The 27,252-nt window shown below is 43.1% G+C and overlaps 1 protein-coding gene across 7 annotated transcripts in view; it reads left to right on the top strand.

Moving 5' to 3' along the window:
- LOC125447480 (adhesion G protein-coupled receptor L1-like) overlaps positions 1-27,252 on the top strand; it is a 518,001-nt gene that overhangs the window by 236,092 nt on the left and 254,657 nt on the right. For all 7 annotated transcript variants that reach the window (XM_059639848.1, XM_059639853.1, XM_059639852.1 and 4 more), the window contains exon 4: positions 26,149-26,362. In XM_059639848.1, the coding sequence (XP_059495831.1) occupies positions 26,149-26,362 (214 nt within the window). The remainder of the gene's footprint in view (positions 1-26,148; positions 26,363-27,252) is intronic.

Raw genomic sequence — 27,252 nt, 5'->3', positions numbered from 1 at the left:
CAATAGGAACAGCTTCTCGCTATCTATTCTGTTCAGCCTGCTCATGATTTTGAAAACCTCCAAATTTCATCTTAGCCTTTTCTCCAACAGCCTCAACTTCTTCAATGTATCCTCATCACAAAAGCTCTCATTCTTGCAACCGTCGTGGTGAATTTCTTCTGGTACTCTGCCCAGTTTATTGACATCTTTCCTATAATGTGGCACCCGTAACTGCACACAATAGTCCAACTGAGGTCTAACAAGTGTCTTGTCCAAGTTCAACGCCACTTCCTTGCCCTTGTACTCTGTGTCCCTGATAATAAAGCTCAGAACACCATATTCTTTATCTATTGCTCTCTCTCCCCCTTTCCTGCCACCTTCAATGATCTGAGTACCTGTGCACCCAGGCCCCTCTGCTCCTGCACCCACTGTCTCTGCTTAAAGACATTTCTTCTCAGTTCTCTATTGTATTGATTGAACACCATCCTTTATATTATGACCCCTTCATTTTGGGCTATCAACAATTTCTCTAGCTCTGCTGTAATGACTGCTTTAATTCTATTAAAGGCACAATTCAAGTCACCACTTAGCCTTTTCTGTTCTAAAGGAGTCCTGTCAGCTTTTTGAAAAGTTGAGTTTAGAATAGAATACATCCTCTTGGTTATGGTGCCAAGTGATTTTTCTTTTTACACCTCTTTTTTCCAAAAATCTGGAAACGCGAACTGAGCAGGCTATTCCAAGTTTATTTTAACCAATGTTCAGCATAACTTTAACATAACTTTACTGCTTTTTAATTCAATTGATGCACGGGGGTTTTATGGTCTTTTTTATTCTTCCCTCATATTTAGGCATTTAGTCAAAGCCAGAAATTGTTATCCGTCCCTAACTGCCCATGAATAAAAACAAAATTCTGAGGATGTTGTAAATCTGAGACAAACACAGAAATTGCTGGAGAAACTCAGCAGGTCTGGCAGCATCTGTGATGAGAGAAACTGAGCGAATGTTGCAGATCCAGTGTGAGTCACCTTCAGAATTCGCTCCCTAGTTACCCTTGAGCTGAGCAGCTTGCTCAGATGGATCAGTTAATAGTCAACTGCATTGCTATGGGTATAGCAGACTGAGCAGAGGGCCTTTCCTAAAAGGGCATAGAGAACCAGATGCATTATCACAGTAAATGACAATAGTTACGATCACTGGGGCAAGCTTGATATCCCAGATTTATTGGTTAAGATTAAATTCCACCAGCAGTTTTAGAGGGACTTGAATCCATGTGCCCAAGAACGCTGTCCTGGGCCACACTGTAGCACTAGCATTCTGTCCAAGCAATTCAGGACCCTGGTTGAAGAGGTCAGTCTGCATCAGACCCTATTCACTGCAATCTTTCATACAGTGCCTCATTGTGATTTTCTTTTGATTCTGAAGTTATTTAAATTCTTGGGTTTCACGTTGCACATACACAGCACCCCCTCCCCGCCCTTGGGTTTTTATAACAATTGTTGATAGTTGTCATGCTCACCATTACTAAGTCTAGCCTTCAATCTAGATTTATGAATTGTGATTTAAGTTCCACAATGAGAATGGAGCCTACACCTTCACATCATTAGTCTTGGACACTGCATTGCGAGTTCAGTGACATTACCATTACACCAAACTCTCTGCTCAATGAATGCCAATAAATGTGCTGTAAATTGTGTGAAGATACAAAGGTACAATTGCCAACATATCTGCTGTTCAGTTTTTGATTGAAATGACTGGATACCAAGTGTAGCTGTGATTGATGTGGTTCCTCCTGCTTCGCATCACAGCCTGACACCAAGTTCACCCAGTCACAGAGGCTAACACATTTGGAATTACACTAAAAGTGGATGCTTCTCAGACCTGGGTCCTTTCTTGGCTTGCTTCATCCTTGCTTACCTTTACACTGCTCTCAGCAATGGCCTGTTCCTCCCATGATTGCTTCACAAGGGAAGCTCTAGACACATCACAGCAGCTTAGCACCGGCTATGCAATGGTGGCATTGCTGTGACAATGGGCCTGTGTCCAATCAGCAGCTCAGAACATACAGTCAAACCACTCCCTTCATCAGTCCTGATCACTGTCTGAAAGAGTCTGTAGATTAAGCTATTCCTAATTGAGACACACATAGGGTCTTGCTCATGAACAAAGGTGTAAGACAAAGGATCAGGCATAGCCTGTTTGGCCCATCAAGGCTACTGCGCTATTCATGGTCGATCTATAATTCGAAATCCATTTTCCTAGCTGCTCCCCACATCCCTTGATTCCGCAAGAGACCAAAAATCCAACTTTACATGCTTTCAACAATGGAACATCCAAAACCCTCTGGGGTGGGGATTTCAAAAGATTCACAACCAATCCTATGTGTGAACTAATTTATCCTCATTTCAGTTCTATATATTTGGCCTTTTATCCTGAGACTGTAACCACTTCCTCACGCTATGCTTTAGATTCCCCGACTATCAAAACGATCTTTCAGCGTCTTCACTTGCAACCCTGTCGCAAATTTTGTGTCTTGATGAGAACACTTCTCATTTTTTCTAAACTCCTGAGAATATTGGCCTGTTTTACTTAGCTCCTCTGCCACACAGGGACTATCTAGAGTTGGTGATTGGGCCACAACCTCTTCTGGAATTGTGGGAAGGGGAGGGTAGCTGTAATATTCCACAGTAAGTCTTTTCCTGCTTACCACCTTATACCCGCTACTGAATACGATAGATGTGAGGATGAGATTGGGGTCAGCTGTGATGTCCACTGGACTTCTACATCCACCATGCAGCTTGGCATATGAAGCACAAACATTGCAACAGGTCTAATGCGTGTGGTATGATGAGTGGCACAAATTAAGGCTTCCAGGCAAGAAAAGGAGGAGAATAGGTAATGTTTTTTTTTCCTTTTTTCATTCATGGGATGAGGGCCACACTGGCTAGGCTAAAATCCATTGCCCATCTCTAATTATCCAGAGGATAGCTAAGAATCAACCACATTGCTGTGAATCTGGAGTCACATGTGGGCCAGCCCAGGTAAGGAAAGCAGTGTCTTTCCCTGTAGGACAACCGTGAGCCAGATGGGTTTTTCCTGACAATGGACAATGAATTCATAATCATCATTAGGCTCTTCATTACATATTTTTAAAAATTTAATTCAAATGGGAATAGAGAACAGGGCTGACTTTAGTTGGCAGCTTACAGGATGGACATGAATGACGCAAATATTTTGTGGCATGTAGTTTATCTCTTGCTTTATTCTTTCATGTGATGTGTCATTGGTAAAGGTTACGTTTGTTGTCCATCCCTAACTGCCATTGAACTGAGTGGTTTCTTAAGGCCACTTCAGATTCAACCACGACTTCACACAGGCCAGACAAGGTAAGGATGGCTGAGTTCCTTCTTTAAAGGACATTAGTGAACCAAATGAGTTTCATGTCAATTGATGATAGTGGTCATGGTCAAAGCGAGCTTGATTTATTAACTGAATTTAGATTCCACCAGTCGTGGGGGTGGATTTGAACTCATTTCAGCATAAAACTGGGATCTCTCCTTTGCCATTATCACAAGGCCACCATCTCCTGTGCTGTGGTTGTCTGGAATCACATGTAGGCCAGACCAGGTAAGGATGATAGATTCCCTAGAGCACTTGAGAACCAGCTAACAATCACTGGGACTAGCTTTATAATTCCAGAGTTGTTAAGTGAATTTGAAATTTCACCCATTTACTGGGATGGGATTTAAACTCACTTCCCTCAGGGCATTAGTTTAGGTTACTAGCTCAGTGACATTATCACTGCACCACTGTCCCACACAGCTGATTAATGTACCTATGTTTTACCTAGAGTCCAGTCTCTGGGACTACAGACTGACACATATTGCCTGAGCACTGGGACAAACAATATGCTGAGGCTGATTGATGCAACATAGATTTCTGTTGTGATCACTGGCTTTGAATTTTACTTGTTTTAACAATTCTTTTTTCCGTCCTCTCTGGTTCTTAAGTCACAATCATCTGATATGCAAACATCTGCTCAGAGTTAGACTTGATTTCAGCATTGCACTTGGCTCCCATAATTGCTCTCTGTGACAGTCTCTGAGAATGGAGCCTGGTTCTGTTGCTCTGTTTCTGAGGCCATGCAAACCTTAGCCATAACCCTCAGCACTGTCACCCACCATTCCTCTCCCCTCCTTATCTTCCCCTTGGTGATTCATGGCTGCCCTTGTGGCAGTGGGAGAAGCCACTCCAACTGCGCCCCTTACTGAATCCAACGAAGGGAGGGTTTGAATTTTTAGTGGGGGAGGGGCCCAGTTTGAGATGGAAATCGGCCTCAGTTTGAGTGGAGGAATGGGTGTCTGAGTGAGGGAAGGGGTGCAGTCTGAGTGAGGGAGGAGACTCAGTCTGAGTCGGGTGGGGGCTCAGTCTGAGTGAGGGAGGGGTTTCAGTCGGAGTTCCGGGGGGGGGGACTTTAGTGTGAGTAAAGGAAGACTCTCAGTCAGAGTGAGGGGTGGAGCCTCAGCCTGAGTGGGGGAGGGGACTCTGAGGGGCGAGGTGGTGTGGGTGTGTATAAGTAGGTAGTTTGAAAGGAGGAAGTCAGCCTGAGTGAAAAATATCCTCAGTTTAAGTTCTGAATTCAGATTTAGTTTGGATGTAGTTGCGCTGCAGTGAAGTGAAAGCAAATGGAATCAGAGATCTAATTATTCATGTGCATCACTTCAGCATTAAAACACTAATCTACTCACAGTCAAATTAGTCACTGAGGGAACTCTTAATCATTCAAAGGACGTGCAAAATCCAAATGCTTTTATTGTGTAACTGCAATTTAATTGCTTGTTCCTTAGTTTTGGGACACATGGCGGATAATTGCTTTTGTGTGATGGGTTGACACAGATCATAAAAATCAGAAGCGGAAGTAGTTACGAAAGCTCAAAACAGGAGGAGAGCACAGGAAGATGGAAAATTATCCCCTTTGAATCTAATAGCTATCCTTGAATCACCACGTACCACTCATTTGGTTTGGGAGCTCTAACTTCGTATATTCATGGAATCCTCAGTGAGACTGACCAAACTATTTTAGCACAGATCATAATCGTACACTTTATTGTCACTAGGTCATTGCTGAAAGAAGAAGCAAGCTGTAAAATGCCTTCATTGTGCACTCACTGGGACAGACACCAGAATGCCAAATTTCAAAGGGAGCAGTTTATATCACATGGGAAAAGATCCCGATCAGTTGGCAAGCCAATTCTGATTGAGATATTACTGTGAAAAGTGTACCAGGAAACTAATACCCCTCATGCCTTTGTTTAGTTAAAGAAAAGCACAAATACCTGGGCATGTTCCTAATGACTGAGAGAGCAGGACCATGCAGATGCACATAAAAAGCTTCTAACAATCGGAAGTATAACTGATATGATAGTCGTTAGTGTAAGTTTTAACACACTCAGGACTGATCAGCATGTTCTGTCCAATTATGTAATCTCACCTAATGTTAGGATTGGTTTTTGGGCTGATTGGGTGGTCTGTACTGTGTAGTAATTTTAGTTTACTGTGGCACAGCATACTTCATTCCATATGCTACTTACTGGTTGTTTCATTAGCACAAGCAATGTTGGCACATGATCTCTAATATTTGAGTATAGAATGTTGAAAATGTCCAGATATCCATAAAATTGAACCTCCTTACTTTTCTTTGAATTGATCCCCGAAGTTTTTAAAAACATCTCGTCATAAGTGCTAGATCTGCCCCTACACCTCCCCCCTTACCCCCATCCCAGGCCCCAAGTAAACCTTCCACATCAAATAGATGTTCGCCTGCACACCTGCCAATGTGGTATATTATATCCGCTGCTCCCGATATGGCCACCTCTACATTGGGGAAACCAGTTGGAGGCTTGGAGACGGCTTTGTGGAACACCTATGCTCAGTTTGCGACAAACGACTGCACCTCCCAGTCGCAAACCACTTCAACTCCCCCTTGGGCAATGTGTCTATCCTGGGCCTCCTGCAGTGCCACAACGATGCCACCCGAAGGTTGTAGGAACAGCACCTCATATTCTACTTTGATACCATTGGGCTGCAGGGTTCCCATGTGGATATCCCCTCCTCCCACCTCAAGCCCCACCCCCACCTCCTACCTACCAGCCTCATTCCCGCCTTCTTGACCTGTCCGTTTTCCCTGGACTGGCCAATATGCATCCTGACTCCCCACCTACCCTCACCTTTATTGGCTCCATCCCCGCCTCTTTGACTTGTCTGTCTCCTCTCCACCTGTCTGCTCCTTTATCCAACTTCCATCCGCCTCACCCCTCTCTATTTATTTCAGAAACCCCTTCCCCTCCCCCATTTCTGAAGAAGGGTCCCGACCCGAAATGTCAGCTTTCCTGCTCCTCTGATGCTGCTTGGCCTGCTGTATTCATCCAGCTCTACACCTTGTTATCTCATCGTACTGTAATACTGGTCACACCTTACTCTTGGCCTTGTGGCTCCAACTGAGCAATTTCATTTCACTCAAAGGATCACTTACATCTAATTGATTCTGAAAGCAGGGAAGGAATATTTTCCCTCTGAACTTTGACCTTGATAACTCTTGCTATGGGAGTGCCATAAAACAAACTATGAACTATTTCCTTGCTTCCATTGCCACAGTGACATGCTGTTAATATAAGCCAGTACTACACCATGTCATATGTTGTTACAATCTTTTCTGTTTTGTCATTTCATAGCCAGCAATATGTGCAAAAGCCAGACAGCAGATACTTGTGGGCCATCTCTGTTCAACTAGAAAATGACCCATTTATCCCTACTCTGTTTCCCAACTGCCAATGAATCCTCAATCCATGCTAATGTTTCACATCCAACTCCATGAGCCCTTGTCTGGCACATTAACCTTTTGTACAGAACCTTATTGAATGTCTTATGGAAAACTACGTAGACTGTGTCCAATGGAGCCCCACTATCTGTCATGTTACTTGTGATGTTAGAAGTTTATAAAATCATGAGGGGTATAGATAAGGTGAATGGTAGTTGTCTTTTGCCTAGGGTGGGGGATTTCAAGACTATGGAGGCATATTTTTCAGGTGAGAGGAGAAAAGCTTTAAAAAGACATGGGGGTAATTTTTTTACACACTAAATGGTTTGTGTGTGAAGTGGAATCTGTTTGGAGTCATGGAAGGTAATAGGGAGGGTAAAATAATTGTACAGCGATGAAGACTAGCAGGAAAGCCAAAGGATTGGGAAGCCCTTAATAACCAGCAGAGACAACCAAAAAAATAATAAGGTAGTGGGGAGGTGTCTGTTGAAATATCAGGACCAGCTAGCTAATATAAAAGAAGATTGCAAGAGTATTTTAGATGTATAAAAGGTAAGAGAGAGGCAACAGTGGACATTGGACCAGTGGAAAATGAGGGTAGAAAGTGGTAAGGGGGAACAAAAATGGCAGAGGAACCGAATGGGTAGTTTGCATTAGTTTTCACAGTGGAAGGCAGTAAAAACATACCAGAACTTCAAGTGAGTCAAAAAGCAGAGATGAGTGCAGTGGCCATCACTAGGACGAGGTGCGGGGGGAAGCTGAAAAGCCTGATGGACTACACTCTAGAGTTCTGAAGGAGATAGCTGAGGCGATTGTAGAGGCATTGGTGGTGATCTTTCAGGAATCGTTGGAATCAGGGAGGTACCAGAGGACTGGAAAATGGCTGATGTAACACCCTGATTGATGAAGGGAGAGAGGCAGAAAATGGGAAATTATAAGCTGGTTAGCTTGACCTCAGTTACTGATAAGATTGTAGAGTCCATTATCAAGGATGAGCTTGAGGAGTACTTGCAAGTGTATGGCAAGATAGGGCTGAGTCAACACAGCTTCATCAAAGGTCATACCTAACACATCTGTTAGAATGTTTTGAGGAGGTTACAAGCAGGTTGGACAAAAGACAGCCGGTGGAAGTGACCTATTTAGATTTCCAAAAGATGCCAGTTGGGAGGCTGCTAAATAATAAGACACCACGGTGTTAGGGACAAGATACTGCTAGGGTTGAAGGTGGAAAGTGGGGATAAAGAGGTGTTTTTCAGGATAGCAGCCAGTGACTCATGGAGCCCCACAGGGGTCTGTGTTGGGACCACATCATTAATGTAAAACATAAATAGCTCTGGACAAGGGAACTGACGCCATTGTTACTAAGTTTGCAGATGACACAAAGATTGGAAGAGTGACAGGTAATGTTGAGGAAGCAGGGAGGTTGCAGAAGGACTTGGACAGGTTGAGAGAGTGGGCAAGGAGATGGCAGATGGAATACAATGTAGGAAAGTGTAAGTTTATGTACTTTGGTAGGAAGAATATAGGAATAGACAGTGTTCCAAATGGGGAAAGGCTTTGGAAATCTGAAACACAAAGGGACTTAAGAGAATCTTGAACTTGGATTCCTAAAATTAATATGCAGGTTAATTCGACAATTAGAAAGGCAAATACAATGTTAGCATTTGTTTTGAAAGAGTAGGAATGTACTGCTGAGGCTTTATGAGGTTCTAGTCAGATCACATTTGGAGTTTGTGAGCAGTTTGGGCCCTATATCTAAGGTAGGATATGCTGGCCTTAGAACGGATCCAGAGGACATTAACAAGAATGACCTGGGGGAATGAAGTGGTTGAGTGCTCTGGGTCGATACTCAATGGAGTTGAGAAGGATGATGGGGGTGTGGGGGAGTCTCAAGGAAACTTACAGAATATTAAGAGGCCTTGATAGAATGCACGTGGAGAGAACTTTTCCACTAGTAGGAGAGACTAGGACCACGCCCCAGAGTGAAAGGATGTCCCTTTAGAACTGAGATGAGAAATTGTTTCAGCCCAAAGGTAGTGAATCTGTAGAACCCATTGCCACAGAGGGGAGTGGAGGCTAAGTCTTTTGGTCTAAGGTAAATGTACTTGAAGATCAGATTAACCATGATCCAGTTGAATGTAGGAGCTGATTCAAGGGGCTGAATGGTCTCCTTCAGTTCCTATAATCGATCAAATCATCCCAGCCATATTGCACGATACCCTGCAATCCATACCACATCACTTCTTGCATATAATAATGCCTTTCAATATTCCAAGGCACTTCACGAGAGTATTATCATACTGTTTTTGACACGGACCTGGATAAGGAGGTATGAGGATGACTCGGTCAACAGGGAGTTTTTAAGGAACATCTCAAAGAGGGATAAGGAAGCAAACAAAACCCGAAGATAAATGAGAAGAACTGGGCTATTTAGCATCTGGCCTGCATCACCATTCAATTATAACCGATATGTTTCTCAACCCCATTCTCCTACCTTTCTCCAAAACCTTGAGCCCTTTACTAATGAAGAAGCTATCTATATATGGAGGTAATTTCAGAGATTACGTTCTTAGTAACCAAAGACAAAGCCCTTGATGGAGGAAAGGAATTTATAGATGGACTTGAGGACAGAATTGGAAGAGTACAGATATCTTGTGGGGCCAGAGGTGATTGGGAGGGTTTAGGCTATGTCGAAATTTGAAAACCCTGAAAACCATGAGCTATTCCATACCTTACTGTATATTGCAGCTCCACTAAACCCCATAGAGAGCACTGCATTAAGTTGTGATCACTGCATTAAAGAAGGATATATCGGAGGGAGTGGCAGCTCAGAATACTGGGGTTTAACGGAGAGACTGGCTTGATGTCCTTTGAGTATTGAACAGTATTGAAGGCTGATCTGATTAAGGCAATTAAAATGTCAAAAGGACTCATTCGATAGGGAAGATTCAGAGAAACTGTGGGCATGGAATCATGAATAAGGTGTAATAATCTTAAAATTGGACTTAGGTCAGCAAGGAGAGCAATCAGAAAGCACTTATTAGCTCAAATGGTGGTAAAATTGTGCAATCCATTTACCTGAAAGTTTCAGTGCAGTCCCATCCATCACTGTGCTCTCATGTCTAAGATTTTGTGTTGATGAGCAAGGCAACCCTGTTTTCTCATTGTAAACTGTGGAAAGGGTAGGTGGTAAGAGTAGAGATTGAATGCCTCATCAATTAAAATGAAGTGAAATTGGCTGGGAAACCCCTCCAGCCTGATGATAGCACTGACTCGCCACAGCTGGAGGCCTTTAATTTTTGCCTTGACTCGCTGGGGGTGGGGTGGTTTGGAGGATGCTGTGTAATGCTGGAGTACTGTTTGGGCTGGTGAGTTCTGCATGCCACTTCCCACAGTCCCAGACTGTTTGGATACCAGTTAATTGACGAATAGTGACCAGTCGCTATCGGCACCTTCCAGTGGATCAATGCACAAATTCTCCATGATAGGTAGAAAAGATCCTTAACATATCAAATTCACTGAGACTACTGTCTTATTCACTTGCAGGTACGCACACCCAGATTCTAACCTGCAAAGTCGTACTGGATTATACCACGCCTTACTGTAACCATAACAAACTATATCCACTCAAACCTATGCATCAGGGTACTACACCCTTCCCTAAATGGTTTCCTGTATTTATGCAATAAATAATGTACTCTACTTGCTTGCTCTTTTGGCTGTACAGGATTTTTTTTATTCATTCATGGCATGTGATTGTTGCTGGGTAGGCCAATATTTATTGTCCAGTGGGCAGTTAAGAGTCAACCATGTTGCTGTGGGTCTAGAGTCACGCGTAGACCAGACTAAGTAAGGATGGCAGTTTCCTTCACTAAAGGACTTTAGTGAACGAGGTGGATTTTTCCAACAATCAGCAATTGATTCATGGTCATCATTATGGCAGGATTCAAACCCAGATTTGCAGAACATTTCCTGAGCTTCTTCAGTAACAGTCCAGCAATAAGATCACTAGGCCATCAACTGCCTCCAGGTTAATATGGTCACTTCTGGGGCTTCTTTATGGCAAAAGTGGGGATGTGTGTGGGCCACTCATGTCTGAACTTGCATCGAGCCCTGTTCTCCCATCACCCCTGTGCTTGCTGGTCTGTACTGGTCCCCAGCCAAGCAGCATTTTGATTCTAACATTCTCATCCTTGTTTTCAAATCCCCCTTTGGCTTCAAGCCCTCCCCACTTCTGAAACTTCATCCAACCCCACAACCCTCCAAACACTTACTTGTACTCAATATTTAATCACTCCACCATCAGTGATGCAACAGCTGCCCATGCTGTACGTTACCTTACTTCTTTGAGATGCTGCTTAAAATCTACGTCTGATCAAATACTGCTTTACATTGATATCATGCTTGGTCTTTTTAATGCCACTGTGAACTATCTTAACATTTTATGCTAAACGTGGTAAGAAAGACCGTAAGAAATAGGAACAGGAGTAGGCCATTTGGCCCCTCAAACCAGTTACATTAATGAATACATTGAATATTAAGGGAAAGTGTTTGGATTCTCTTTTGTTGGAAACAGTCATTATTTGACACATGTGCAGCATGAATTTTAATCACCACTTGACCAGTCTTACCCCAAATCTGAGTCATGTTCATGTCTTGCTACAGCTTAATGTTGGGATTGGGACCTGTCAGACGGCTTTAATATGTTAACATGTGTTTAATGAAGAGCAGTCACAGTGAACCTGTGTATTTCTTAATGCCCATGAGTTACAAGATCATTGGGCCATGCATTCAAGCTGATTAACATCTGAGGGGTCTTGTTGGGGGTAGCACTTAAGTGTGAGTGACTGCAATGAAGATGTAGATCGACTGTATCAAAGGGACAGGGACGTAGTTCTCGTATACTATTTACACGACAGAAACAGCTTGCAATCAAACAAGCCTATGTAAGTGTTTATATTTCATAAGCCCTTTGAAATCTCTTTGGCTCCCAGCTCCTTAAACAAAACTCTCTGATTGTGTTCTTGTAATGGACTACCTGTGATGACAGCGCTTCCCAATGTGAGGATCGGGACTCCAAGCAGGGTCACAAATTGAAAGCTTGGTGTTGCAAGTTCCAAAGCAGCAATGGAGTTCTGACTGAGCTGTAACAACCCCTAGTCGAACAGAGTTCCATGCTCACAGCCCTCTCCCATCCATTATTTACGGGTCCCACCAAAGGGGTCATGACAATCTTCAAGGCTCAAAATGGGGCCACAGAGGGAAGGCATTTGGGAAGCACTCTGCCCAGAGCTCCCTGGTCCTTCACATTCGGATACTGGGCTTTACAGATCATGCAGCAGCATCTCACAATGTGAGCAACTGTGTTTTACAGACACAATTTATGTTGAGAGGTGGGAAGAAATATCCACAGTGTTTTGAAAATAATAAACTGAGTAATTAGTTCAGGTTCTGTTTGCACAGAAACGTTGTTATATATTTCATTCTAAATGTGTTTATTGGTTAAAGTCAGAACCTCAATTTGATGAAGGATCAAATCCTGGAATTATACAGCACATTTCATTTCTTTACATTTCAAGTAATTATCCAATTCTCCTTTTGAATTCTATTCCTCAGGCAGTGCAGTCCAGATCATCATAACTGACTGCATAATATTTAAAAAAAAGTCATCTCCCATCTAGCTCATCTGCAATTATCTTAAATCTCTGACCTCAGGATACTGACTGTCCTACCAATGAGAAAGGATTTCTCATTATATAATTGATCAAAATCCCCCACAATCCTGAACATCTTTAATCTCCTCTACTCATAGAGGAATAACCCCAGCTTCTCAACCCCTCCAAATCATTGAAGTCCCTTATCCCTGGTGCTATTCATGTAAATCACGTACAAACCAGTCCACAGTTATGTTTCACACTTGCACTCACTCTCATATTTACACACAGAAACACATGCATACAGGCAAGCGTACATGCATGCACACATATGCACAGTTAGGCACAAACACACACAGTTATACATAGTCACAAACAGACACATATTTGAGCACAAGATAATAAAATGTGAGGCTGGATGAACACAGCAGGCCAAGCAGCATCTCAGGAGCACAAAAGCTTTTGTGCTCCTGAGATGCTGCTTGGCCTGCTGTGTTCATCCAGCCTCACATTTTATTATCTTGGATTCTCCAGCATCTGCAGTTCTCATTATCACTGACATATTTGAGCACAGACATGCACGCAAAGACACACAGGCACACGCATGTACATACACAGTTACACACTGCAGAAACAGGCACTCATATCTGCACACAGGTGCACACATACAAAAACAGGCAAACAAACAGTTATAGAGAGGAGCAAGCAGGCACACATTTTTGCACACAGACACGAACAGACGCCCTTGCACACAAACACAAACAAATGCATATTTGCACAGAGATGTGTGCGCCACACTGTATTGTACACAATCATACAAACAACGTACAAATACACACACACGCAGGCGCGCATATTTGTACACCGATACGCATGCACACTACTGCACCATGGAGGCACAGACACACACATCCAAATACCCTTACATACAAATACCCACACTTCCACATACATATATACAGCTGCACATGCATGCGCATACAAACTCGCAGATGCGCACAGATACACGCCTACATCTACAGACCTATGCACGCACACCCACACACACATATGCTCAATACATCCTGCTCTCTCTCTCACCCTCACACTTACACATAACCCTTACGTAAGCACTAAGACAATTCCACTGGGAACTCTGTGTGCATCCTTTCATTTGCAGCACTCTTAAATATTGTGTGAACCTTCCTACTCATTGATTCATGACTTTTCTCCCCTCACTGAATGAATTGAAACATTTGTGGCTGTTTTATTTTTGTCTCAGTGACAGAAAGCTCAGAAAACTACTTCTCATTCTCACTATTCACCTCCCTTTAATCAGGAAAAGACATTAATTAGCACAATTGGCTGGTGGAGATACTGTGGAACAGCTCATCCTCACATTAACACTTATTAAAAACGTCACTGGAAATCAGAAGTAGCACAGCGCAGTGCAGTCAGGGATTGAGAATAACACGCATATCAGAAGCAATGAATGGACCCCCAATATCATAGACATATCAAAGTCTAATTCGCAACCAGCCTTTGCAACGTTCAAGCATGAAGATTGTTACAGTGAGATGTCTGGGGTAAATCAGAGTCTGACAGAGAGGGGTGTAGGGTATGTAAGAGGGTGTTATAGTGAGGAGTGTGGCAGAGAATGTTACACTGAAGGGTATGGGGTATATCAGAGAGTGTTACAGTGACAGCTGTGGGGTATATCAGGGAGTGTTACAGTGAGGGATGTGGGGTATATCAGAGAGTGTTACAGTGAGGGGTGTGGGGTATATCAGAGAGCATTACAGTGAGTGGTGTGGGGTATATCAGAGAGTGTTACAGTGAGAGGTGTGGCGTCTATCAGAGAGTTACAGTGAGGTGTGTGGGGTATATGGGTGGACTGTAACAGTGAGGGGTTTAGGGTGTATCAGTTGCTGTTACAGTGAGGGATGTGGGTATATCAGAGAATGTTGCAGTGAGGGGTGTGGGGTACATCAGCATGTTAAAAGGTGTGTGCTTAGTAAAGTGGTTGGTTAGTAGCACTAAAAGGACTGTACACTATTCAGTACTATGTTGAACAATGCATGATTGAAGTATGGTGTTGTAATTCTAATTCATAGAATCCCTATAGCATGGAAACAGGCCATTTGGCCCAACAAGTCCACAATGACACTCTGAAGAGCGTCCCATCTAGACCCACTCCCTGACCCTAGCCCTGCAAGTTATGTCTCCCACAGCTAATCCACCCTTCCTACTCATGCCTGGCTTCTTGAATTGCAGCCCATTTCAGTGAGGGTCTGTTTGTGTAGGTGCTGTGTACTTTCTCATTTTTTGGCATGCCTGACGTTACTGGGGACAGATGCGGAGTGAAAAACTGACTTTCTTTCACACAGGCCTGGATTTCAAGGTAGCTTTCAAAATTGCTACCTTGATGGAGTTGACCACAAGCAAAAAAACTCAGTTGGCTGATGACGGATGGGTACGTCAAGTAGAAGAAACTTGGCAGAACGCGTACCAACCATAGATTGCTGCCTGTGTGGCAAGATTGGGCAGAGGGAGTCAACCTGTTGGACTTGAGAAGCCCAGTGCCACAGGTGTGAGTGGGCTATGTTGTATGAAATTGCTAGGTACAGCTCAAACAAGAGAAGGGCAGTCAGAAAGAAGCAACCAGAAAGTGAACACGCCCTAACATACACGCGGTTGGGGCAGAGAGTAGACAGGTAGTCAGCTAGGACTGTGGGAGAAGTTGAAGTCCTAGAGCCTTGCTTAAACTTCCTGCCAGTATGGGGTGAAACGTTTTATTTTTGAGTTCTTCCCAAATTAGAGGGAAAGACATAAAAATGGAAGTTGAACAGGTGCAGCAGTGTCCCTCCATAAGGAGAAGTTAAGGGTACTATCATTGATGCCTGCCAAGATTATACTACGGATAAACATGGAACAAGTGGTGCCACTGAAGGGCTTCATACTGATGCAAGTACAGTTGAGAGACCAGTGTGCAAAATTGCCATTGTTCAAATGTTCCTGGTTTCAAAAATTAAGGCTAAATTGGAGAGTGGTTAATGGACTGGTGGACTCAAACATGAGTTTGTTGGAGATCCCAGATAAACATAAAGAAGTCTTCAAAAGAACCCTGTGGGAAATGAAAGGAGTTGAAACTAAACTACAGCTGAGGCCAGATGCTGGTCGAAGGGGTCTCATGGCATGTCCAGTACCACACGCCATCTGGCCTAAAGTGGAGGCAGTACTGGAATGTCTGCTAGATCTAGGAGCGTCAGAAACAGTAACCACCAGTGAATGGGTCACTCCATCGTTCTGATCTTTAAACCAGATGGTGCAGTGAGGTGTAGTGACTTTAAGGTCATAGCCAACCCCGCCCTGCAGATCAATACCCCTTTCCACTCAATAAGGACCTGTTCAGTGGACTAGCACGGGGTAAGGATATTTTCAAGAATGGATCTGTCACAGGCTTACTTACATATGGGAGTGGCAAAGAAGTCTCAGCTACTATTGATGATAGTGACACACATGGGACTGTTCCAATACCAGTGACTGCCTTACGACATCACGTCAACACTGCCTGTTATTTCAGAGGGCCATGGATAAATAGTAAATGGATTGTTAGGAATCCACTATTATATGGATGATACTTTGATTATTGAATCCTCTGAAGAGGAGCATTTTAAAAAATTGGAAGGAACCCTAAAACATTGCAGGAGCACAGCCTACAAATGATAAGGGAGAAATGCAAGTTTTTTTTAAAATCTCCATAAAGTATCTGGGCCAAATAATTGATGGTGAGGGACTAAACAAAGTGCCCAAGAAGACGAAGATTATCATGAAGGCCCCCGGACCAGAGTATCTCAACTGAGATTGTTCTTGGGATTTATGAATTATTATGGCAAGTTCATCTCGGATCCGACAACCATGCTAAAACCTGGGAGAAGGGCAACTGTGGAAATGGACCCAAGAAAGTGAGCTCGCTTAGCAGGAGGAGAAGCAAGCCTTGAAAAGGTCGGAGATGTTAATGCATTTCAACCGGAAGTTGGAACTGTAGTTGGCCTCACCCATTTGGGTTGGCACTGGATTGTCTCAGATCTTATCAATGAAGAGCTAGACCTATTGCATTTTCATCGTCGTCACGAGCAAAGATGGAGAAGTATGATCAAGTTGAAAAAGAAGGATCGAGCACCATGTTCACCATTAAGAAAGTGACCCACTTCCTTTACGGAAGGCACTTTGTTCTGCCGACAGACCACAGGCTGCTGACCTCCACTTTTGGCCCATATACGGGGGAGGGTCAATGGTGGCAGCACACTTGCAGCTGACTCATGAGTGATCAGACACCAACAGGCAGAGAAGCACTGTAATGCAGATGCTTTGTTAAGGTTACCACTACTGGGAAGTAAGGATGTACCCAACTGAAACCTCAGGATGACAAGATGCTGGTATCAGCAAATCAGGTGTGCAACGTGGCTCGAAACGACCAGTTTTGAACTGAATGGTGGGGACTGAGAGGCAGATTTTTTTCATAGAAACCGCCCAGAATTAGGCCCTTACCTGCCCAAGAAGTGGCTGCTGTCCGTATTGGATGGGGAATGAGAGTTTGTTATTCCAGCCCCATTAAGAGGAAGAGTGCATGGACAAATGCATCGTGTATCCCCAAGCAAGGGTTGGCCATATGCAGGGAGGAAGCAACAGCAGCATCACAGGGCAACGGCAGATAATAGAGAGTGATGTATCAGCGAAACAACAGGAGTTTCCTGAGGCCCAGGAGACTGCACTAGAAAAGGCTCCTGAAACAAGGAGACAGCCTTTAAGGAACTGCCACCCCACTGAGAGGCTAATTATGTCAACGTAAACTGGAGAGATGGTTTTCTTTTCCTTTTTTTGTAATATTCCTTACTATATATATAAAATATATGTTAGCTACAATGCCTGTATAATGGTAATACATGTTGTATGTATGTTTATAATGAGACTTCTAAAATAAAGAGGGAGGGATGTTGTATATGTAGTTGGGGTTCCTGCTGCTTTAAGAAAAATGGTCAGGTAACCTGGGAGGGTGAGATTGGGCTCAATCTTGAACCAGCTGTGAAGATGGTAACCACCATTAAAGTGTTCCTGTTCAGATTTGCCATTCATTTACCTGGTATATAATTACTCGTTCCAAAGGAAGTACCAACATGACACCCGACTGAGAGCTTATGATGCAGGCATCATAGAACTGTACACGACAGAAACAGACCCTCCGGTGCAACTCATCTACGCCAACCAGATATCCCAGATTAATCTAGTCTCATTTGCCAGCATTTGGCCCAAATCCCTCTAAACCCTTCCTGTTCATGTATCCATCCAGATGCCTTTTAAATGGTGTAATTTTGAGAGTGGGTTTGGAGCCTAGGTTCCCACATTCCAGATTAATTATATTAACATGCGCTCACCTGTCTGGCCCTTTTCTGGGCAGAGGGCTGAAAGAATCAGAGAGATATACAGCATGGAAACAGACCCTTCAGTCTAACTCATCCATGCCGACTAGATATCCTAAATAAATCTAGTCTCGTTTGCCAACGTTTGGACCATTAGCCTTCTGAACCCTTCCTGTTCATACAACCATCCAAATGCTCTTTAAATGTTGTAATTGTACCAGCCTCCACCACTTCTCCTGGCAACTCATTCCATACACGCACCGGCCTCTGTATGATAAAGTAGTCCCTTAGGCCCCTTGTAAATCTTTCCCCACATGCTGGAGTTAATGACACGTTCTTCATACATCCTGCCAAGATATCATTCTACTGTCATTTCTCTTCTTGCTACTGGAATCTCTCAAACTGATACACATCTGATCAATGATTTTAAGCATTTTTGTACTATTTCTTTGAATTGTCACAAGCTGCACTGCCATTGGTAAATTATGGGCCTAGTCTCCACAGATCCTGGAAGTTCTTGCAGTATTTTGGTTAGCTTCCCTGCCACTGGGTTTAAGCCTCACTGCATCATTCAGTTCAGTCATGGCTGATCCGATAATCCTCATCTCCATTTTCCTGCCTTTTCCCCATAGCCCTTGATCCCCTTACTCATTAAAAATCTGTTTCAGCCTTGAGTATGCTTAATGACCCAGCTTCAGCAGCCATCTACGATAAAGAATTTCTACAGATGCACTACACTCTGAGAGAAGAAATTCCTCCTCCTCTCTAAATATAACTCCCATTACTCTGAGATGATATGCTGTGGTCCTAGATTCTCCCACAATGGGAAAGATTCTTTCCACACCTACCCTGTAATGTCCTCTAAGAATCTTATATATTTCAATAAGGTTACCTCTTATTCCTCTATATTCCAACTGTCGTAACTCCCAAAATACAATTGTGCACAGGAAACTCCCACAAGCAGCAAAGAGGTAATGACCAGATAACCTGATTTTGCAGTGTTGGTTGAGAGATAAACAATGGCCAGAATATAAGGGGGAATCTTACCGTACTCTTTTTAAAACTCCTGCCATGGGAAATTCTACATCCAGCAGAAAGTAGGAAGCGTATCTTGTTTCAAGTCTGATCTGAAAGGCAGCATGTCCTTAGCACTGCGTGACCCTGGTTTATGCACCAGGGGTCTCAGAATTGGAACAGAGCTTACAAAGCAGGAAATGCTGTAAATTCTCAACACTTTTTTTTTGCTTTGTTCGTGCAACTTGGGCATTGTTAGTTTTGCCAACATTTGTTGCCCTGTGATGAAGGTGTAGTGAACCACCTTCTTGAGCTCTGTTGCAGTCCATGTGGTGTAGGTTCACCCACAGCGATAGAGACCAATAAACTTCAGTTGCTGGAAACAAAAGTAGACAAACAGGAGGCTGATAGAACACAGCAATGCAGGCAGCACTGGGAGGAAAGGAGAGTTCAGCATTTCGCGTATTTTATAATACCCAAAGTGTTGACTTCTTTCTTCCAGATGCTGCCCGGCTTATTGTGTTCTTCCAGCCTCCTGTTTGTACACCCACAGTGATGTTAGCCCAGAATCCATGAAGAAAGACAGAGGCAAAGTAGAGTTAGTATCTTGGGCCAACTCTGTTTTGCTCTCAGAGTTGCTCAACTGAGTTGATGAACACTTCTGGATTTTGCTTCCAAGTTCCTGAACGGTTTGTATTTGTTTTCATAGTGACAGTGCCTGGACAGGAGAAGGTCCTTATGAAAGTTCTACATCGATCTTTGATAGATTCCATTTTCTGGTAGGGTGAAGGTGGAAGGCATGACTCACACAAGCAGGAAGCTTTCAACTCAACAGGGCCAGTACTGAGTTCAAACACCATTTGCGGTGAAAGAGACTTAACATGCAGCATAGATGTTACAAGTATTTGGAGCAGACGTAAATGTCTTATAATAAGGTCTCCAGAACAGTCAAATGTGAAGTAATTTAAATCCCCAGTCCTTTAAAAAAAAATTTTTTAAAGTACACTGCCTGTGTCAGTGAGAGTTGATGAAAGCTGTGCTCTAGCAGTTACAATTTCTATGTGTTGATATCTGCCCAAGCTGTATGTCACTATGAACGCTTGGCCACATTTCATAGATTATATTTATCACACCATACAGATCCTAAGTTTACGGTTCAGTTGGCAGTTCAAAAATGTCAAAAATTAAGAGTTTTTAATGTGCATTAATGAATAGAAAATTGTTTCTTGTTATATGGGTTTAGGCATTTGAGATTTAAAAGTTTTGAATGAGCTTTCATGAATGGTAACGTCGACGCAGTATAGTGAGAACTGTGACAGATATATAATCTCAACATGGCTCCATAGGTCAGTACATACTGCATACTAGGAAAGTTGGCATGGGTGGACTTCAAGTTGGAGGGAAGGTGATGGTCAAATGGTATATCACTGGACTGCTAATCCAGAGACCCAGGGAAATTTTTGGGGACCGGGTTTGAATTCTGATACAGCAAGTGGTGGCATTTGAATTCAATAAAAATCTGCAGTTAGGAGAATTTAGATGACCATGAATGCATTGTTGATTTTCGGAAAAAAACCATCTGGTTCACTCATGTCCTTAGAGAAAGAAACTGCCATCCTTGCCTGGACTGGCCAACATGTGACTCCAGGCGCACAGTGGTTACTCTTAATTGCCTTTTGGGCAATAAATTCTTGCTTAACCATTGTTGACATCTCCTCATCCCATGAATGAATTAATAAAAGCCAGGTGGGGGGAGGGACTTGACATTAATTTGTCCTACATGGCGTGTGAAGTCTAAAGAGCCGGAAAATTAATAAAACCACGTCAGATGAGCTCCAGCCTACCTGTGGCTACCTCTGAACTGTATCCAGGAATGGTGAGTCAGGTTCTACCTTGAATCTATGAACTCCACTTCCCCATCCCCGAATGAAGATAGTATCCTTCAGTGGAGAATCCCCCAAGGTGACTGAACCTAGCCGGAGTATTTCCTGACTCTCAGCACCCAGTTTGGGAGTGAAAATCTGGGTCTAGTCCCCTTGTTCTGACTAAGCCCATTCAAGAAAATTAATTATCTCAGTCAGATCTATCAAATCCTTTAACCATCCCAAGTAAATCAACCCAAAATACTTGAAGGTATATTTGCCCTCATAACTTGAATTGTGCACAACCTGAACCCACAAATTTATGACTTGAGCTGAGAAAATTGTTTCCCGCAGAACCAGAACTAGACATTGTTAGGATGAAGGCAACAGAGTTTTGGAATTGCTCACATTGATGGAACGCAATAGAATTAAACTTCAATCAAGGTGTTGTCCCTTCGTCCCCAACCCCACCACAGTGGTTTCCTTAGACTTCACTTTCCAAACCTACGATGAACTCCTATCTTGAAGGACAAGGCCGGCAGATGCATGAGAGCACCACCCCCAGCAAGTTCCCCTCCGAGCCACTCACCATTGTGACTTGGAAATATATTGCTGTTACTTCAGTGTTGCTGGGTCAAAATCCTGAAAATCCCTGCATAATAGCATTGAGGTTCTACCTGTAGCACATGGACTGTAGCAATTCAAGAAGGCAATTCACCACCACCTTTTCAACAAGGGACAGAGGCTATATTCTGACCCGACCAGCAACACCCAGATCACATGAATGAATGCATGAGTGAAAAACTCATGACTGTCCGGCAATCTGTTCTAACAATTCATAAATAATGTATCATTGTGTGATTTTTTTTAAAAAAAAGACATTGGAAGAAAGTGCAATGGGGGCATAGATTTATATCCCAAGAAGGCAGATGCTGAAATTTTAATTTAATGAAAAATGTCTAACATTATTAAGCTTGCCAAACGACAAACATGTAATCACTGACAAATGTCACAAAAACCCACGTGGTTCACTATGCCCTTGAGGGAGGGAAATCTGTTATCCACACCCTGTCTGGTGTACATGTGACTCCAGACTCTCAGCAATGGACTTGATTCTTAACTACCCTCTGGGCAATTAGGGCTGAGCCAGTGACATCCATGGACTTTTTTTTAAATTGAGCCTAAAAGTCATTATTTTGAACTCTACGGAACCACATGTGTAACTACAACTCTTGCAATGGAGAATAGGCCATGATGCTATTTCTCACAATCAGTGACTCAGGTACTTAATCCAAAGATGTGAAATCAACAAAGCCATTCATCAAATGATGATGCTGAGAAGTGGCAGTAGTTTACCAACAAGGCAATAATTTTTTTTAAAATAATAATACCAGACACAAGACCCTGCTAAGCGAGAGAGGAAGTTTACTTCAGGAGACAAAGTTTGGAGTAGGAACCAAGGGAATAGCCCTGCATGAGTAAGAGGCCTGGTCGACATAAAATCAGGTCCAGTAAATTATAAAGTTCGGGTAGGTGCAACGGTTCTGAACAAACATGGGCCATATGAAAGCTCTAAACTCACAAGCAGTGCGAGAGCAAAATGTGCCCAGTTCCTCGACAGCCTTTCGAACTGGCCAATGGATTCTCCCGCTCCGTCAAGCATTGAAAGTACCTGAAATCTGAGATAAACACAGTGAATGGTACCACTTCAACGCTTTTGCCACCTGAAGAAGAGAGTAAATTTCGCCTGCGACGCTGCAGGCGTGAGAGACTACACACCACCCATATCTGGGGCAGGGTTGGACGATCCTGACCCTGTGCTAAAATGACCCGGAAGGAGCCACAAAAATGCAGAACCTGGCCTATGTCCTCAGACTCAGAGGGGGAGGGATGTAGTGATTGTAATGAGGTCAGCCAGGTGTTCCTCATAGAATATGAGTTCCCTGATTGAGACTGTTAATCTGGTGTAATCAGGGAACCCTGGCTGACATCCTGCTCACTCTGAGAGCTGGCTCTGCGGAAGCTGGATCTCTGTCAAGGGCTCTCCATGTGCAAGTAAAAGATGACTTGGTGATGGGCCACCAGCCTTTGTGGAGTTACTTCAGTGGGTTGCTTGGAAATTCAGTTACTTATAAAGGGCACGAGAAAATGCCCACACGCCCTTTGTCCAAGTTTTGAAAAATGATTCTATATTTCGAAAGAAGAGACTGTTTTTAACCGTACAGATTTCTTTCCTGAACTTACAGAAGTTTACAATCTGGGAGAAAAGACCGATGGAAGGAAACATTATCCCAGACAGGTCTAAACCCTAAACCTGATGCAATCCTGGAAGTTTAATTACCTTGTTTAGACTTGCTTTGATCTGTGATTGTCCCGACTGAGTGGTTTGTCTGAGGCAATGCTAACATTTGAAGCCTGGGGCCTGTTTAGGAATGGCCCAGGGCCCTATCAGTCTGGGGCTGCCTGCAATCCATGTTGGTTTGTCATTGCAATTCATTAGACCACACTCAAATCTCAGATCTGTGAATGTTTCCCCTCCCTACCTGATTGATTGAACCTGTCATGATCTCCAGAATATACTTATTTTTCATTTACACATCGTCTGACCCTGTGAAAGTAGAGTCTTACTCTGATATATAGAGTGCTCGCTTTCTGAAGGATCAATCATGCAGGAGGGATAAACTTTCTTTTCCCTTGATGCCAAAGCTATATTTGTAGAAGTAAATATTTTAAAACTTGACACTTCATAAGAATCCAAATGATATTGTCCACTCATTTTACACTTTATGATTTGCACCTCTGTCCTATTGTTATTTTCATCAGTCTGCTTAGATAATGCACAGCTGGGACTGGTACTTATCATCATATGCATCACAGGTAGCCAGGGTGGTTAAGAAGGTGTTTAGTGCGCTTGCCTTTGTTGCTCAGACCTTTGAGTCTATGAGCTGGGACGTTATGTTGAGGTTGTACAGGACATTGGTGAGGCCTCTTCTGGAGTACTGTGTGCAGTTCTGGTTGCCCTGCTATAGGAAGGGTGTTATTAATCTGGAGAGGCTTTAGAAGAGATTTACCAGGATGTTGCCAGGAATGGAGGGTTTGCATTATAAGGAGAGCCTGGATAGGCTGGAACTTTTTTCATTGGAATGTACAGAGGCTGAAAGGTGACCTTTATAGAGGTTTATAAAATCATGAGAGCTTTGCATAAGATGAATGGCTGGTGTCATTTCCGTAGGGTAGGGAGTTTCAAGACTAGGGGGCATATTTTTAAAGAGAAAAATTTAAAAAGACATTTAGGACAACATTTTTTACACAGAGAGTGATTTGTTTGTAGAATGAACTTCCAGAGGAAGTGGTGGGTGTGGGTCCAGTTGCAACGTTTAAACAGCATTTAGATAATATATGAATAAGAAATGTTTGGAAGGATCTAGGCCGAGTGGGAGTAGCATAGTTTGGGATAATGGTCGACATAGACTGGTTGGACCAAAGGGTCTGTTTCCATGCTGTATGACTCTGTGACTCCATCTGGCTCAGAGGTAGGGACACTACCATTGCACCATCACTCCTGACCACAGTTTTAAATGCTGTCCCCTCAATGACCCTTATAAAACACAAGCACCCATACCTCCTTGACAACAGTCCTTTACATTCTTTCATTCCTTTCACCAGTGTTCCCCAATGGTCAATACCACATCTCCAAGTTAGGTTGTTATTTCAAATTCAAAGCAGAGCTTTGAGCTCAATATACAGACTGACACTCCCAGTGCAGTGCTGAGGGAGTGCTGCAATGTCAGAGCTCTGGTCTTTTGGATGAAACATGAAGCCCATGCCTCATCTACTCTCTCAGGTAGACATAAAGGGTGACGTTGATGAAGCTGCTTAAAGGAGAGATCACTCCAGTCTTTCAAGTGAGACACTAAAGCACCTTTGATCTTTCAGATAGTTACAAAATATCCCTTCCCCTTTCACCATTTGTGTGATGGACATTAGTGAAACAGATGGGATCTTTTGACAGCTGATGGTGGTCCTCATAGTATCCATTATTGAGACCAGTTTCATATTCAACATTTAATTAAATTTAAATTCTGTCAGAGTGGAATTGAAACTCATTTTCCCAAATCATTTACCTGGTCTTCTAGATGTCTAATCCAGAGACTTTCCCACTACATCACTATCTCCCTTCTGGTGTGTGACATGTCCTCTGGGTCTACTATTCAAAACAAGGTTAAACTATTGAACTTGTTCTGTCTTATCCAATCACTTTAATATCCTAAAATAAAACATTGCATCATCTCTGAAATTTCACGTAGCAATCAGGGAAACCCTTAATGGTGGAGGGCTTTGGGATCCATAGCAATAATGTTGTTAATGGTGTATCAATTGTATTGTTTGTGTGGTTAGGATAAATAAGTGGAGGGAATTGATTCCCTTGAACACATAACGAAAAGGGACTGATCATTGGGGATTTGGCATGCAGCAGTCCCTTGCAACAAAAGATTAAAATGGTTCAGAGACTTGCAAGCAACTTGCCTCTTCTGAATCCTCAAGGAGTCTATCTTCCACATGTGTGAAGTCACTTCTTAATTTTTAATTTTGATGGCACTTCAGCCCCACAGTTTGAATGTTTGGCCACCTGGGACAAAGATGAGGTTTGGAGGGCAAGGATAATGACTTGTTGGTGGGTTTGTTCCAGAGCCTGGTTAAGGTTGATATTCATGGATCCAGCCGGTGAACAATTGAAAAGGCCATTAGACCTGGTTTCTGCCCCACTTCTGTGGTTATATCCATGCCTGGGTAACTCTGGCGAGGCAGTGCACCAATACACTTGTGGCCTTCTGTGACTTGTAGGCACCACAGAGAAAGGAGTGAGTCAAGGGTAAGGGTAGCTTAGCTTGATTGGTGGGTTGGCTCATGTATAATGCCAACAGAGTAGGCTCAGTTCCGATGTCAACTGAGGTCAATCCCTTCTCAGGCTCAGCTCTCTGAGAGGTGACCGGCAGGTTAAACTCAGCACCAGCCATCTCTCTCTTTAACAAAGAGAGCAACCTCTGGGACTTAGGCAACTTTTACTTTGGCGCACCAGAAATAATATTTTTGATAAGTTTCCTGTGAAGGGTAGATTTTTGTTAGAAAGCCCCCTTTAGAGGCTGCTCATAACTTGCTTCAAAAGAATATGAAAAGGGACTCAGGAGTAGTAAGGACTGCTGATGCTGGAGTCTGAGATAACACAGTGTGGAGCTGGAGGAACACAGCAGGCCAGGCAGCTCCTTTGATGCTGGGTCACTGAGGGGTTGTAGGTCAGAGGCAGACTTTGGCCACACTACATTTTCTGAATAAATTTACTGCTAATAAGGATTTTTGCCGTGATTCACCGTTTAGCCTGGGTCCATGTAGCATGTCTCAAGTCGCTGTTTCTTTGCCTTCCCCAGGTTTGAGTCGGGCTGCCTTGCCATTTGGTTTGATGCGCCGGGAGCTCGCGTGCGAAGGATACCCCATCGAGCTGCGGTGTCCAGGGAGCGACGTCATAATGATTGAAAGTGCCAACTATGGGCGAACCGACAGCAAGATTTGTGATGCCGACATCTTCCAGATGGAGAATGTGGAGTGTTACCTTCCCGACACCTTCAAGATCATGTCACAGAGGTAGGATGTCAATTATAGGGAATGTGGGCCATTGGGTAAGAGGTGGAGAGAGTGAAAATAAAAGTTTGAAAGAGATGAGTATTTGATCCTATTTCAGGTTCCTTCCGTTCTGGTAAAACATTGGGTTGATTTGCCAATATCCTACAACATTGTACACAAGGAATCCTGACCTGATGTTCAGGATATACAGTGAGTGAGCCAGCTGCTATACAGACCCCATTCTTTCCCTCATGTGCACTTTGTCCTTTTTGTGTACATGACCTCATTGCAATTCTACTTGTCATTGGCATAACAAAATGTATTACGGGAGTTCTAGAAAAGAGCTAAAAATACAAGATTGGGGTGTTTGCAGTGCCACAACAGGCAGGAGGGTGCAAATGCAATGTGACAAATTTACATAGGATTTTTCAGTTACAAATTAGGAGATGGGAGTTTTGAAATTGACAGAAAATTGTGTCAGAACCTGACAGCAGAGCATGAGGTATTATACACTCAAAGTAGGTGCAGACCTAAGATACATTGATTTACAAATATAGAGATGATAATTCCTTGCAGAAGATGGGAAATGTTCAGATGTATCAAACGGCACAAACCACCGGTCGTGGCTGATAGCTCTGCCTTTATTGTCATCATGCCAGTATCACCTGAGTTTCCTGTTCCTGTTCACAAGTGCATTTTAGCTGCCTTTCCAGTTTCAAGATCTTTGCTTCCACCCTCTCCAACGTCCAGGCTCCAATATCCACCTTTTTAAAACATACATCTTTTACCAAGCATTTAGTCACTGAGCTGAATATCCTATTTGCTTGGCTCAGTTTTACATGTTTGTCCGATAATGCTCTGTGGCAACACCTTACAATGCTTTACAGCATAATGTTGACCTTCACAGTGAG

This window comes from Stegostoma tigrinum, chromosome 35 (genome assembly GCF_030684315.1).
Source record: "Stegostoma tigrinum isolate sSteTig4 chromosome 35, sSteTig4.hap1, whole genome shotgun sequence".
Taxonomy (NCBI): domain Eukaryota; kingdom Metazoa; phylum Chordata; class Chondrichthyes; order Orectolobiformes; family Stegostomatidae; genus Stegostoma; species Stegostoma tigrinum.
This window is presented reverse-complemented; position numbering and strand designations above follow the sequence as displayed.